Source organism: Macaca thibetana, chromosome 1, assembly GCF_024542745.1.
Source record: "Macaca thibetana thibetana isolate TM-01 chromosome 1, ASM2454274v1, whole genome shotgun sequence".
In the NCBI taxonomy this organism is placed as follows: Eukaryota; Metazoa; Chordata; class Mammalia; order Primates; family Cercopithecidae; genus Macaca; species Macaca thibetana.
In genome coordinates this window covers 25,130,590-25,146,945 of record NC_065578.1, presented here as the reverse complement: position 1 = coordinate 25,146,945, position 16,356 = coordinate 25,130,590, and the positions used below count along the sequence as shown (strand labels likewise).

The window sequence follows — 16,356 nt, the reverse complement described above, 5'->3', positions numbered from 1 at the left end:
GCTGCAGTGCCGTGGCCGGATCTCAGCTCACTGCAAGCTCTGCCTCCCAGGTTTACACCATTCTCCTGCGTCAGCCTCCCGAGTAGCTGGGACCACAGGTGCCCGCCACCTCGCCCGGCTAATTTTTTGTATTTTTAGTAGAGATGGGGTTTCACCGTGTTAGCCAGGATAGTCTTGATCTCCTGACCTCGTGATCTGCCCGTCTCAGCCTCCCAAAGTGCTGGGATTACAGGCTTGAGCCAACGCGCCTGGCCTCAGACTTGTCTTAACTCCTGAGCTCAAGCAATCCTCTTGCCACAGTCTCCCAAAGTGCTGGAATTATAGGTATGAGCCACTGAGTCTGGCCAGAACTATTAAATTTTTTATTTTTTCATTTGTTTTTAGAACTACTAATTTTATTATAAATCTACTGGTATTTAATTACTTAACTTAGATATATAAATTATTATTTTTAAACTCACTAACTCAACTTTATTTTATTTTTTTGAGACGGAGTTTTGCTCTTGCTGTCCAGGCTGGGGTGCAATGGAGCAATCTCGGCTCACTGCAACCTCTGCCTCCCGGGTTAAATTGATTCTCCTGCTTCAGCCTCCTGAGTAGCTGGGATTATAGGCATGTGCCACCACGCCCAGCTAATTTTGTATTTTTAGTAGAGACGGGTTTCTCCATGTTCGTCAGGCTGGTCTCGAACTCCCAACCTCAGATGATCTGCCCATCTAAGCCTCCCAAAGTGCAGGGATTACAAGCATAAGCCACAGTGCCCAGCCTAACTCAACTTTAAATTTTCTTTTTTAACAAACCCTCTTAAGTCCTTCCAGTACCAATAACATCAGCATCACCTGGAAGCTTGTCAGAAATGCAGAATCCAGTTGGGTGCAGTGGATCACATCTGTAATCCCAGCACTTTGGGAGGCTGAGGTAGGTGGATCACCTGAGGTCAGGAGTTCAGGACTGGCCTGGCCAACATGGTGAAACCTCATCTCCACTAAAATTACAAAAATTAGCTGGGTGTGGTAGCAGGCACCTATAATCCCAACTACTTGGGAGGCTGAAACAGGAGAATCGCTTGAACCCAGGAGGCTGAGGTTGCAGTGAGTTGAGATTGCACCACTGCACTCCAGCCCGGGTGCCAGAGTGAAACTCCATGTCAAAAAAAAAAAAAATGCAGGATCTCAGGCCCCCTCCTAGAACTACTGAATCTGATGTACATTTTTAACAAGATCCCCAAGTGATTCTGAAACACTGAAGTTTGAGAAGTATTGCTCTAGTTGTTTTAAGTGGTCCAGAACTTAACATTACTAAACTGGTTCCCCAAAAACACATGCTTTAAAGCAAGCCATGAATTAGGAGATAACAACAAAACCAAAGAACTTTAAACCTAAGGCAATTTTAAGAGTACTGGCAAAAAAAACAAACAAACAAACAAACAAAAAAAACACCCAAACTAGCTGTGCACATGGAATTTTTTTTTTTCCCCGAGTCTTGCTCCATTACCCAGGCTGGAGTGCAACAGCGTGATGGCGTGATCCTGATTCACTGCAACCTCCACCTCCTGGGTTCAAGCTATTCTCCTGCTTCAGCCTCCCGAGTAGCTGAGATTACAGGCGCTAGCCACCACACTCGGCTAATTTTTGTATTTTTAGTAGAGATGAGGTTTCGCCATGTTCGCCAGGCTGGTCTCGAACACCCAACCTCAAGTGATCCACCCATTTTGGCCTCCCAAAGTGCTGGGATTACAGGTGTAAGCCACCATGCCTGGCGCACATGGAATTTTTCTCTACTTTTTAGGAAGGGTGAGAAACCAGACTGAATGATATAAATACACCACAGGTATTTAAATATCTTGCAACAGTGCCATCTGGTGTGAGTACTCAAGTTGGTTTTCTACCCAGACCAGCTGGTGGTACACTGCACAGCACAACCTGGGACAGTGAGGGATCATACAACTTTCCCTGACTGTTGTGGTTTTGTGGAGATGAAGCAAAAATGAGGGAGGGAGGAGAGTTCCATTTCTAGCAAAAAGGAGATCCGTGATGATTCTGTGTGAGAAGTCCGTGGAGGATCTCACCCAACTGTCTCCTCTTAGTTCAGGAATGGGGGCCAGAAACAGCTTAGGCTTTAGAGTAGACAGCTGACTGCCAATTCCTTTGTGAATTAGGGCTATCAGCTATTCAGCTCACCCTTTCTTCCTGTTTCTTCACTTCCTCAGAATGCTTCTGCAACGCCACTTTGAGCGACTCTCTGATGAGCTGGACTTCAACTTCAGAAGCAGAAAGTTTCTTTTCAAGGTCAATCTTTTCTCTGCTCAAGGCTTCTGTCTTCTGTGCAAACTGTGCACGTAAGAAAGTGTTTTCTCGCTGCAATTCCTGCCAGAAAGATTCTCAATATGTAACTGTTCTCTACCCTTATAGTCTCATGTACTTTATTCCCAGCATACTTCATGGTCAAATATCATTTTTCTCCAATAATTTCTTTAAGAAGTGGTTCTCAACTGGGTCTTAGGGTTAACAGCATCAGCCTTACCTATTGCTGTAATTTGTTAGCAATGTGCAATGCAATTTCTTAAGCCTAACTCCTAGGCCCACCAAATCAGAAACTATAGGGATGGGTCCCAATAATCTGTGTTTTAACAAGCGCTCCAGGGATTCTGATGCACACTCACATTTGAGAATCACTGCCTTAGGCCGGGCGCGGTGGCTCAAGCCTGTAATCCCAGCACTTTGGGAGGCCGAGGCGGGTGGATCACGAGGTCAGGAGATCGAGACCATCCTGGCGAACACGGTGAAACCCCATCTCTACTAAAAAAATACAAAAAACTAGCCGGGTGAGTTGGCGGGCGCCTGTAATCCCAGTTACTCGGGAGGCTGAGGCAGGAGAATGGCGTAAACCCGGGAGGCGGAGCTTGCAGTGAGCTGAGATCCGGCCACTGCACTCCAGCCTGGGCAACAGCGCGAGACTCCGTCTCAAAAAAAAAAAAAAAAAAAAAAAAGAGAATCACTGCCTTAAAGCACCTAAGCCACTGTATACTGGAAGGAACCCAAGACAAGACATCAAAAGACCTGGGCTTAAAGCCTGGCTTCCCTCCACTCATTCTCTACGTGATCTCAGGCAAGGTCTTCCTCTTTCTCGGGCTTCAATTCTTTCATCAGTAAATTTGAAGAATTAACTAGATTTTATTTAAGGCACTTCCCACTGTTAACATTCTGATTCTATGAGACAGGATACTGCCTTAATTAGGTAGCAAAGCCAGTGCTATAACCTGTCAAATATCCAACATTCAAATGCCCAAACTGCAGAAGCTTGGTCAACAAAGCAGGCTTCTTTTCAAGCTCTCAACCCCCACAACCACTGATCTCAGTGAGAATATTATCTTCTTTAGCTGCTCCTAGATATGGAGGATAAAAATGAGAATGGCCAGGTGCAATGGCTCACGCTTGTAATCCCAGCACTTTGGGAGGCTTAGGTAGGCGGATCACGAGGTCAGGATTTCGAGACCAGCCTGGCCAATATGGCGAAACCCCATCTCTACTAAAAACATAAAAATTAGCCAGGCATGGTGGCAGGCGCCTGTAATCCTAGCTACTTGGGAGGCTGAGGCGGGAGAATCGCTTGAACCAGGAACACGGAGGTTGCAGTGAGCCGAGATTGTGCCACTGCACTCCAGCCTGGGTGACAAAGCAGGGAGGAAAAAAAAAAAGAAAGAATGGCTCTAAATCCTGCATTACGTTTGCCTCTCTCTCCTTTTGGCCAGGGCTAGAAGATTAAGACTTCTCATAACATCACTCAACTCTAGGACTTTACTATCTACCTTTCTCCCAAGTATGTCTTGACACCCAGGCATCTGGACTTTCACCTGGTTCTTAGCCTTTTCTGCCACCACTAGGGCATGATAAAGGGTGCTTTATAATTAGTATGTTTACTCTTTGAGGGCAGGGACACTTACATCACTTGATCTCTTTTGTATCTCCTGGATACCTAATGGTGCCAAGCATAGGGAAGACACTGAGTTATGACAAACAGAATGCCATCTTGATTGCCAATACTTACCTGTAGCCTCAGCAAGCAGACATCACCAAATGGGGCAGGGCGGCCCAAGAGGGCACTGTGGACTTGCAGTTCGCTCTCTCGCACTTTCTGTTCCAGCTGAGAGATGTGTTTCCTCTGCCTGCACAAGCCGGTAGAATCGGGTCAAGGTCCTGATGCTAACCCCTCGCAATATAAGCCCCTACTAAGTATAATCCCTATTATGTAAGCAAGATCTTAGATTCTGGATATCACTATTTTCTGAAGGAAGAACAACAAATGAGAAAGATAACTGAGGGGAAATGAGGAAAAGATCAGAGGCAATGAACTGGCTACCCCCTTCAGGCATTCCCTAGAGCCCCAAAGAAATACATAACTGGGCCGGGCGCGGTGGCTCAAGCCTGTAATCCCAGCACTTTGGGAGGCCGAGGCGGGTGGATCACGAGGTCAGGAGATCGAGACTATCCTGGCTAACATGGTGAAACCCCGTCTCTACTAAAAATACAAAAAACTAGCCGGGCGTGGTGGCGGGCGCCTGTAGTCTCAGCTACTTGGGAGGCTGAGGCGGGAGAATGGCGTGAACCCGGGAGGCGGAGCTTGCAGTGAGCCGAGATCACGCCACTGCACTCCAGCCTGGGAGACACAGCGAGACTCCGTCTCAAAAAAAAAAAAAAAAAAAAAAAAAAAAAAAAAAAAGAAATACATAACTGGCCTATTACACTAGCTATATATACGACTAGGCTGCTTATCAAACTGCCTCCACCGTGAGGCAAGACATGGGCCTAAACAGAGGAGGAATGTTTTGCCCTTGGGAAGACTCCATTAGGTGTCTTCAGTGGGGCCTGGGAGAGTAGTCTGGCTCTGTGGTACCCCTTGCCCTCTTACTTATCAATGAGAAGCTCTTTTTCCTTCAGAAGGTGTTCATTACTGTTCAAGATGCTGATCCACTGTGCTGGCTCTAAGATGGGCAGTGAAGGAGCAAAAGCAGCAGGATGGTGGCAGATGGCTCCGTTCTGAAGCTGAAAGGCAAGTAGGCCCAGATGAGCTTGATCTTGACCCACACATGCCTGAAAACACCTGAGCAGTAATCAGCTGGGTCTGTAGTCAAGGCCCAACTTGGCTCAGCCTGATGAGGCCCAATGTTTATGAAATAATTTTAGCTCTGAGGCATGACTGGAAAGAACCTGCCAGGAAGGCTTCTGCCAACTGAACACTCCCTGTTCAAAAAGGCTCTAGTTTCTAAGAAAAGGTCAGTTATCTTTTATTATCTAGCAACAGAGGCAAACCAGGAGCTAGGATGTCCTCACCAACCAAGGAAGGGGAATATGTCTGCTCCCTTCCTTCCCACTCTTCAGCAGCATAAGGATTTTTTAAAAGAAAATATGCTGGGCGTGGTGGCTCATGCCTGTAATCCCAGCACTTTGGGAGGCCAAGGCGGGCAGACTCCCTGAGCTCAGGAGTTCTAAACCAGCCTGGGCAACAGGGTGAAACCCTGCCTCCACTAAAAAATACAAAAAATCAGCCGGCGGCGGCGGCATGCGCCTGTGGTTCTCAGCTACTCAGGAGGCTGAGGCAGGAAAATTGCTTGAATCTGGGAGGTGGAGGTTGCAGTGAGCCGAAATCATGCCACCGGGAGACAGAGCAAGACTCTGTCTCCAGAAAAAAAACACATACACACACAAAAAAAGAAAAGAAAAGAAAAGAAAAAAGAAAATACAGGCCAGGTGCAGTAGCTCACCCCCCACCCCCCAGCACTTTGGGAGGCCGAGGCGGACAGATCACAAGGTCAGGAGTTCGAGACCAGGCTGGCCAGCATGGTGAAACTCTGTTTCTACTAAAAATACAGAAACCACCCAGGTGTGGTGGCACGCACCTGTAGTTTCAGCTACTCAGGAGGTTGAGGCAGGATAATCACTTGACCCCCCTGGGAGGTGGAGGTTGCAGTGAGCCGAGATCACGCCACTGCACTCCAGCCTCCAGCACTCGAGACTCCATCTCAAAAAAAAAAAAGAAAAAAGAAAATACGAAAGTGATAGAACACAGGGGCTCAAAGAAGGTTTTCATATTTATTTACTTATTTATTGAGACAGAGTCTCACTGTCATCCACGCTGGAGTGCAATGGAGTGGTCTTGGCTCACTGAAACCTCCACCTCCCAAGTTCAAGCAATTCTCCCGCCTCAGCCTCCCGAGTAGTTGGGACTATAGGCGCATGCCACCACACCTGGCTAATTTTTACATTTTTAGTAGAGGCAGGGTTTCACTCTGCTGGCCAGGTTGGTCTCGAACTCCTGCCCGCCTTGGCCCAAAGTGCTGGGATTAAAGGCATGAGTCACTGCACCTGGCCTCAAAGATGGTTTTTAAACCCTAGCTCTACCAATCACCAGCTCTATGACCCTGGACAGATTATGTAGTCTAAGAACCTGGTAAGTTTCTACATCTACCTCGTTAGTACACTATGAAGATTAAATAAAATTCTGTAGCCTAGTGACTCGTATAAATACCTTTTAAATTTTCCTTTGTAACCTTTTGCTATTTTGGAGACCCTAGCTGGTGCTTAATTTGACCACCAAACAGATTCAATGGCCAACAGCTCACAAGCCTGTATTTCCTGTCTACAAACATCTTCCTTCTTTTTACAGCTATTTTCTTTAAAGCCAAAATTCAAAGGACAAAAGCTATTATAATTCTAAGAACGTACAGAACCTAGAAAACCAAGGAAAGATGGACCTCTACCTGCATTTGCTCCATCTGTAAACGGATCAATTCCAGCTGCTGCCGACAAGTGCTGAGTTCACAAGATTGCTCTCGGGGATGCCAAGTGTCAGGACTCGGCTGCCACACCTGAGAGGGCAGAGGCTTGGAGAGCCCGGGAGCAGGCTGGAGTCCCAAAGGGAGGACCCCACTGCTATTAGAATGTGGCCCATTCCGCTCAAACACTGCCCCGCTGCCCGGTGCCTTCTTGGCCTCAGGCAACACTTTGTACAACTCCTTGCTTGTGCTGGTTCTTGGGTTGTGGAAGCGGACTCGGTGGTGAGGATCTGAATAAAGTGTCTCCATCATTGCCGACTGATTGAGGGTAGAGTCCATGCTAGGAATATCAAACTTCCTTGCCTCTTCTTGTCTTTCATGGCCCACCGCTGGAAACCAGGACTGCTCAATTCCATTTTCTCCAGGAGCACCAGAGAGATACACGAGATCTCTAGATAGGCCCGGAGAAAGTTTCATTGCACCGAGGTCTCCATTTCTTGTCATTCCCACACTTTCAGCCAACCCTGACAAAGGGAGTTTGGAGGAAGAGGGTCCAACAGGTGTAGAATTTGGCTTGGCAGGAGAGGTCCCTAAAGTAGAAGGCATCACATGGGCTGTTGGAATGGTTACATGGCTTTTGATGGGCTGGAAAGGAGGACTGCTACTTGAGCTGCAAAAATCTGCGGAGAGAATAGTCTTCCATAAGTAAAAATTGAAGCAGCAAGCTTTCTTGAGTTTGAATGCTATGCCAGAAACTCTCTGCCTGTCCTGAGACCAAGCAGAGAGAGCACCGTCATCAAAAGTATCAGGCAGAAAGACACGGCAACCAAACTGGGAGATGTATTTTCCAGGATCTCAAATGCCATTCACAAGGTAAACCAACAAAAGGCAATAATGGCTTCACTTTTAACTTAGTCCTTTGTACTGGAATAAAAAAAATCTTGTCAGTCAGACAAAGCTGAAAACTGAACTTTATTACTTACTTAAGGAAAATGAGTTAGGTCCTACTCTTCTGGAAGCTGGACAACTCTCAGCTATAATCAAATCTAATAAAAATATCCTTTCCAAGAGTCGCCAGAATCTTCTGCGACCTCCAAAAGCTCCCCCAGGAAGGTGAGCAACGAGTCCAAACTATCTGAAGAACGAAGCGAACTAGACAGTCTTGCTCAGTATGCAGGGCATGGAGTATGGCATCTGAGGCAGGATTCTGTTCTCTCTCCCATACCCCAGACCTGACTGCCTGGATGTGTGAAGTTATTCTTAGTAACTCTCAGGTTTCACTCTAGCACAGTGAGCACTCTCAATTGGGTACACACTGAAATCCTCTATTTTATATTTTGCCTTTCACTTGGCCCCTTGTGTGTACCCAACTGTGGTTTTGTTTTTTTTTTAACTTTTCCTTCAGACTGAATTCATGTTTCCTATGGCTCCTGCATGGTCTTGGGAGACAACCCTTGATTAGCCCTACTGCAGAAGGTTCACATTTCTACCTATTTCCAACTTTCAAGTACTACTCTGAGGGGGACTACTCCAAGCAAACAATAAAGGAAGAATATGAGGTAACATACTTATTGCTTTCAGCAGGCAGAAAACTAAATAAGGAAACAAGGAATACTAATTTCTTTTCTTTTCAACTATATTCAGTACTTGTTCCCAAATCAAGCATATCTACGATGGAGAAGAGCGACTACCAACTTGTTTCTCTTTTTTTTCTCCCCACCAACCAACACAGAGCACACGCAGATAACAACAAATACCACAATTGTTCCCAGAATTACGTGAGTATAAGATCAGCTACTATCTTCTCATTAAACAACATTTTTTTTTATTTTGAGATGGGGTCTCACTCTGTCATCCAGGCTGGAGCACAGTGGCGTGATCACAGTTCACTGAAGCCTCAACCTCCCCCGGCTCAGGTGTCCCACCTCAGTTTTTTTATTTTTAGTAGAGATGGGGTTTCGCCATGTTGCCCAGACTGGTCTCGAACTCATGGGCTCAAGCGATCCACCCACCTTAGCCTCCCAAAGTGCTAGGATTATAGGTGTGAGCCACCATGCCCGGCCTTAAGCAACTCTTTAAAAATATGGGCAAGCCACCTCACACCTGTCAGAATGGCTATTATCAAAAAGATGAGGCTGGACGCACTTTGGGAGGCTGAGGAGGGGGGATCTTGAGGTCAGGAAATCGAAACTATCCTGGCTAACACGGTGAAACCCCATCTCTACTAAAAATACAAAATATTAGCTGGGCGTGGTGGCACGCGCCTGTGGTCCCAGTTATTCCAGAGGCTGAGGCAGGAGAATCACTTGAATCCGGGAGGTGGAGGTTGCAATGAGCCGGGATGGCACCACTGCACTCCAGCCAGGGCGACAGAGCGAGATTCCATCTCAAAAAAAAAAAAAAAAAAGAGATGAAAGACAAGTTTGGAGAGGATGTAGAGAAAAGGGAACTCTGGTACACAGTTGGTGGGAATGTAACAACACAGTCATTGTGGAAAACAATGGAGTACGTAGGTCCCTCAAAAAACCCAAAAAACTAAAAATAGTTACCATATGATCCAGCAATCCACTTCTGGGTATATATCCAAAGAATATGAAATTAGTATGTCAAAGAGATATATACAATCCCATGTTTACTGAGTAATTATTCACAATAGCCAAGTTATAGAATCAACCGATGAACAGATAAGGAAAATGCAGTATATAGACACAATGGAATACCAGCCTTATAAAAGATGTAATTTATGTCACTTGCAACAACATGGATGAACCTGGAGGACACTAAGAGAAATAAGCCAGGCACAAAATGACAAATACTGCACGTTCTTATTTGTATGTGGAAGCTAAAAAAACCTCGACACATAGAAACAGAGAATAATTGTGGTTACTAGAAGCTCGGGAGCAGGAGGAATCGAGAGATGCTAAGCAAAGGGTAAAACATTTCAGTTAGACGGGAGGAATAAATACTTTAAAAAAAGATGTGCAAGCCTTACACTATAAGCATAGTATCTAATTTCCTATGCTCAAGATGATTTTGGGGATACATAAAAGGCCACACTAAAAACACACACACACACATAACAAAACAAAAACCTGAATAAGTTCTGACAACATGCATTAGTCTCTCAGGACACCAAAAAAGAAATTTCTCAGTTAGAGGACCCAGTTTCTGACGTCTCACAACTTAAATATAGGACTAGTACACAAAGTTAAGGCAGACTGGTAGTGATAAAGACTTCAAAGACTAGTAAGCAATACAATTTTTTCATTTTTTTTTTTGAGACAGAGTTTCGCCCGTTGCCCAGGCTGGAGTGCAATGGCACGATCTCGGCCCACTGCAACCTCCGCCTCCTAGGTTCAAGCGATTCTCCTGCCTCAGCCTCCTGAGTATCTGGGATTAAAGGCATGCTCCACCACGCCTGGCTAATTTTGTATTTTCAGTAGAGACAGGGCTTCTCCATGCTGGTCAGGCTGGTCTTGAACTCCCAACCTCAGGTGATCCACCCGCCTCAGCCTCCCAAAGTGCTGGGATTACAGGTGTGAGCCACTGCGCCTGGCCCAATTTTTTCTTTTTTGAGACGGGGTCTCACCCACTCTGTCGTCCAGGCTGGAGTGCAGTGGCACAATCTTGGCTCACCACAACCTCTGCCTCCCGGGTTCAAGCGACTCTTCTGCCTCAGCCTCCTGAGTAGCTGGGATTACAGGAACCCACCAACATGCCTGGCTAATTTTTGTATTTTAGTAGATGGGGTTTCACCATGTTGGCCAGGCTGGTCTTGAACTCCTAACCTCAAGTGATCCACCTGTCTCAGCCTTCCAAAGTGCTGGAATTACAGGGATGAGCCACCGTGCTTACCCATAAGCAATGTTTTAAATTCTCCATAAAAGCACATAGTATCAGTTCTTATCAAGGGTTGCTGCTCCCATAGTGTAATTACAAAACAGAAGACTGAGGTGGTAGCACATGAGGGGTTGCTACCATGAACTCTGCAATACCTCCTTCCATTCTCCATCCATAGCACCACTCTCTCTAGATTCACCAAATTCAGTTCTGAGTCCACACCCTCTGCTATGGTTTGAAAGTGTCTGTCCCCTAAAAGTTCATGTGTTAGAAACTTAATTGCCAATGTAACAGTATTAAGAGGTGGGGGTCTCTAAGAGGTGACTGGGTCATGAGGGTAGAAGCTTCATAATAGATTAGCAGAAGTGAGTTAGTTCTCAAAGCAGTGGGTTGTTATAAAAGCAAGCTTGGGGCCAGGCAAGGTGGCTCATGCCTGTAATCCCAGCACTTTGGGAGGCTGAGGCGGGCGGATCACCTGAGGTCAGGAGTTTGAGACCAGTCTGATCAACATGGAGAAACCCCATCTCTACTAAAAATACAAAATTAGCTGGGTGTGGTGACACATGCCTGGAATCTCAGCTTCTTGGGAGGCTGAGGCAGGAGAATTGCTTGAACCCGGGAGGCAGAGGTTGCAGTGAGCCGAGATCCTACCATTGCCCTCCAGCCTGGGCAACAAGAGCTAAACTCCATCTCAAAAAAAAAAAAAAAAAGCAAGCTTGGGTTTGGCACGGTGGCTTACGCCTGTAATCCTAGCACTTTGGGAGGCAGAGGCAAGCGGATCATTTGAGGTCAGGAGTTCAAGACCAGCCTGGCTAACATGGTGAAACACCATCTCTACTAAAAATACAAAAATTAGCTGGGCGTGATGGCGGGTGCCTGTAATCCCAGCTACTCAGGAGGCTGAGGCAGGAGAATCATTTGAACCTGGGAGGTGGAAGCTGCAGTGAGCCAAGACCCCGCCACTGCACTCCAGCCTGAGTGACAGAAATAAGACTCTACCTCAAAAAGAAAAAAAGGCAAGCTTGGCTCACTCTTGTGGTCTCTGCTTTCCACCATGTTGTGATACAGTACAAAAGCCTTCGCCAGATGCTGCCACTATGCCTTTGGACTTCCCACTCTCCAGAACCATGGGCAAAATAAACATCTTTTCTGTATAAGTTACACTGTCTCAGGTATTCTCTTATAGTAACAGAAAACAGACTAAGATAACCCCAAAATAATGTCAAAACCAAAGCCAAGAAGAAAAGTACCAACTGACCTAGAAGAATATGGCTTTCCTAATTTTTTATAGATGATAAATGGACATCTTAGAAAATTAAGGTGAGGTCCTTGTCCACATTTTTAACTTATCTATTGGGTTTATCTATTTATATTAAGGAAACTGCCTGATTCAGACTAACTGTGCTATAAAATATAAAGTTACACCAGCGGTCCCCAACCTTTTTGGTACCAGGGAATGGTTTTGTGGAACACAATTTTTCCACAGATGATGGTGGGCGGGATGGTTTCAGGATCAAACTGTTCCACCTCAGATCATCAGGTATTAGATTCTCGTAAGGACTGAGCAACCTAGATCCCTCACATGCACAGTTCAAAATAGGGTTTGTTCTTCTATGAGAATCTAATGTCACCACTGATCTGACAGGAGGCGCAGGCTGAGGCAGTAACGCTTGCTCACCTGCTGCTCACCTCCAGCCGTGTGGCCTGGTTCCTAATATGCATGGACTGGTACTGGTTCACGGGCCAAAAGTTGGAGACCTCTGAGTTACACGGTAAGTCTGGTTTGTGGTTTAGAATTTTTCTTTTTTTTTTTTGAGACGGAGTCTTGCTCTGTCACCCAGGCTGGAGTGCAATGGTGTGATCTCGGCTCACTGCAAGCTCCGCCTCCTGGGTTCATGCCATTCTCCTGCCTCAGCCTCCTGAGAAGCTGGGACTACAGGTGCCCACCACCACACCCAGCTAATTTTTTTTTTGTATTTTTAGTAGAGATGGGGTTTCACCACATTAGCCAGGATGGTCTTGATCTCCTGACCTCATGATCCACCCGCCTCGGCCTCCCAAAGTGCCGGGATTACAGGCATGAGCCACTGCGCCCGGCCAGAATATTTTGAAATGAAATAGCAACACTCATTTTCAAAGGGACCTCTATCTTCTACGATTTTCAAAGGCATTCAAAATTTAGTGTATGGGAACCAGGCAGGTGATGCACTTCTGTAGGCCCAGCTACTCAGTAGTCTAACTCAGGAGGATTACTTGAGCCCTCTCGAATTTATGGCTATAGTACACTATGATAGTACCTGTGAACAATCATTGCACTCCAGTGTAGGCAACATAGCAAGACCCATATCTTTAAAAAATACAGTGCATGGGATATGTGATTTTTATTTACAGAAATCTACAGTTCCCCAAAACATTGGGGTTTTGCCATTTTAAGAATACAGTTCTAAATCTCTCCTCTACTTAACCACATTTTCTGCCCCCTCCCCACCCTAAAAAACAACTCATTTTTTTAGCAACCTTCCTTGCACAGTAAGGGTAGATTCAGCTATTACCAAATCTCAGTCACTTCAGTCTACACCTGAAGTGATTCAGTAGCCTGAATTACGCCAGTGACTATTTCAGTCTTCTGCAAAGAGCTGAAAGCATTCTGAACTCTTCAGTACCCACCTCTACTCTGTCCCTCTAGAATCTTCCAAGGTAAAACACCTTAGTGAAGGGTGGAATCAAAAGCATGCCTATTCAACTTAAAGATGCAACAATGAACTATACTGTATACCAGTCACAGGGGTTCTTGTCAACTAGACTGCAAGCTAGATTCATGAAAAAAATGTCTAAGAGTTAAGATTAGAGGCCAAGAGCGTGGCTCACGCCTATAATCCCAGCGCTTTGAGAAGCCAAGGTGGGTGGATCAGCTGAGGTCAGGAGTTCAAGACCAGTCTGGCCAACATGGTGAAACCCCATCTTTACTAAAAATATAAAAATTAGCCGGGTGTGGTGGCACGTGCCTGTAATCCCAACTACTCAGGAGGCTGAGGCAGAAGAATCGCTTGAACCCAAGAGGTGGAGGTTGCAGTGAGCCAAGATCACGCCACTGCACACCAGCCTGGGTGACAGAGTGACACTCCATCTCAAAACAAACACACAAAAAGAGTTAAGATTACGATCATGGTATTTAACAAACACAGCAGTTTAAAAAAACATCTAGGGCCGGGTGTGGTGGCTCACGCCTGTAATCCCAGCACTTTGGGAGGCCGAGGCAGGTGGATCACGAGGTCAAGAGTTCAAGACCAGACTGGCCAACATGGTGAAACCCCGTCTCTACGAAAAATACAAACATTAGCCAGGCGTGGTGGTGCGCCTGTAATTGCAGCTACTCGGGAGGCTGAGGCAGGAAAATCGCTTGATCCCAGGAGGCAGAGGTTACGGTGACTGAGATTGTGCTGCTGCACTCCAGCCTGGGCGACAGAGTGACTGTCTCGGAAAACTAGTAATAATAATACAAAAAATTAAAAAAAAAAAAAACAACTTCTAGACCATTATCTTTGGTCCCTATCTCAAGAGGACTATTACAATTTTAAAAGAATGCACTAGAAATACAAATATGTTCCCAAAAGAATAAAAAAGAGAGTCACACATACAATCTGTGTAGCAGTGTAACTGAATTAAATACAGCTGGTTATTTCAACGGGAAAAATCTAGACTATTGATTTTTAAAATATCTATTATTTAATAAAAATAAAAAGGTCCCATGACTGCACATGCAGACAAAACCTTAACAAGTGAAAATTAAATTAACAGTAAGACTTTTGATTACACAATTGATAGACTATTACACAGTCAGAAGACCAGAATCTGATAACCAGCTGTATGATGTTAGGCAAGTTACTTAACTCCTTGGGAATTTTTGTTATTCACCAATCAAAATGAGCAGAGGTGATTTTTGAAGTCCTGTGTACCTCAAAATCTGATTCAATTCTACTCAGTATTTACTGAGCACAGGCCCCACTATACATATAGTTGTCAAACTATTAAAATTAATGCTAAGGGCTGGGTGCAGTGGCTCACACCTATAATCCCAGCACTTTGGAAGGCCAGGGCAGGAGGACTGCTTGAGCCCAGAACTTCAAGAACCAGCCTGGGCAAGATGGTGAGAACCCGTTTCCACAAAACAAAACAAACAAACAAAACTGGCTGAGTGTGATGGTACATGCCTATAGTCCCAGCTACTCAGAAGGTTTAGGTGGAAAGATCGCTTAAGCCCCGGAGTTCAAGGCTGCAATGAGCTTATGATCACGTCATTGCACTCCAGCCTGGGTGACAAAAAGAGACCCTATCTCTATAAAACAAACAAACAAAAACTAAAATTAATGCTAGATGTCTAGGAACCAGTAATAGTAGATGTGGTCCCCACTACCCCCTCTTTTATTTGGAGACAAGATCTCACTATGTTGCCCAGACTGTACTCAACTCCTGGGCTCAAGTGATTTTCCCACCTCAGCCTTGGGAGCAGCTGGGACTACAGGTACAGACCACTGTCCCTGGCTTTTTTTTTCTTTTCGTTTTTAAATTTACTCCTCTCAGCTCATACCTATTTAAGAAAAACAAAAACCAAAAACCTTTATTGAAATACAATTTGTATGATATATGAATCATACAATTTGTATGATAATTGAAATACAATTCATATATCATACAATTTGCTCACTTGAGGTGTACGATTCAATGGGTTTTAGTATATCAATGGAGTTGTGTAATCACTACAATCAATCTTACAACACTTTCATCACTCCAAAAAGAAAACTTCTTACCCTTTGGCAGTCATGCTATGATTCCACCAGCCTCTGAAGCCCTAGAAAACCATTAATCTACTTTGTGTTTCTGTACGTTTACCTATTCTGGACTTTAGGCATTAGATTCTCATAAGGAGCATGCAATCTAGATCCCTCAAATGCATAGTTCACAATAGCATTCATGCTCCTATGAGAATTTAGTCCCACCACTGATTTGACAGGAGATGGAGCTCAGGCGGTAATGCTCGACCTGCTGCTCACCTCCTGCTGTGTTGTTCCTAACAGGCCAGACTAGTACTGGTCCTAGGCCCAGGGGTTGGGGACCCCTGATATAGATGGAATCATGCAATATACAGCCTTTTGTGTCTGGCTTTTTTTTTTTACTTCATATATAATGGTTATTTCATTTTATTTTCATTTTCTTTTTCTTACCGGTGCTCTACACATTCAGAAAAACTTCTCTAGTAACATACTACAGAAATGATCCCTGAAAATATAGTCTTAGTATATGTTATTATTATTATTATTTTTTGAGACAGAGTCTCACTCTGTTGCCCAGGCTGGAGTGCAATGGCACAATCTCAGCTCACTACAACCTCCGCCTCCCCGGTTCAAGTGATTCTCCTGTCTCAGCCTCCCAAATAGATTACAGACACACATAACCATGCCCAGCTAATTTTTTGTATTTTAGTAGAGATGGGGTTTCACTGTGTTGCCCAGGCTGGTCTCGAACTCCTGAGCTCAGGCAATCCACCCACCTTGGCCTCCCAAAGTGCCAGGATTACAGACATCAGCTGCCACGCCTGGCCAGTATATGTTTTTAAGGTAGCACACATGCCAGTATTTCATTTCTTTTTATAGCTGAATAATATTCTACTGTATTACATGGATATTTTATTCATTCATTCATCAGTTGTGGGTTTTGGATTGTTTCTACTTTTGACTATCATGAAT

The 16,356-nt window shown here is 45.0% G+C and overlaps 1 protein-coding gene and 1 pseudogene across 5 annotated transcripts in view; both read right to left on the bottom strand.

The window, feature by feature from the left end:
- The window catches only part of CEP85 (centrosomal protein 85), a 44,526-nt gene that overhangs the window by 15,984 nt on the left and 12,186 nt on the right, over positions 1–16,356 (bottom strand). For all 5 annotated transcript variants that reach the window (XM_050790720.1, XM_050790733.1, XM_050790708.1 and 2 more), the window contains exons 4-7: positions 6,758–7,452; positions 4,909–5,042; positions 4,048–4,165; positions 2,181–2,366 (exon numbers count right to left, since the gene is read on the bottom strand). In XM_050790720.1, the coding sequence (XP_050646677.1) occupies positions 2,181–2,366; positions 4,048–4,165; positions 4,909–5,042; positions 6,758–7,452 (1,133 nt within the window). The remainder of the gene's footprint in view (positions 1–2,180; positions 2,367–4,047; positions 4,166–4,908; positions 5,043–6,757; positions 7,453–16,356) is intronic.
- Positions 15,817–15,905, bottom strand: LOC126944310 (uncharacterized; annotated as a pseudogene).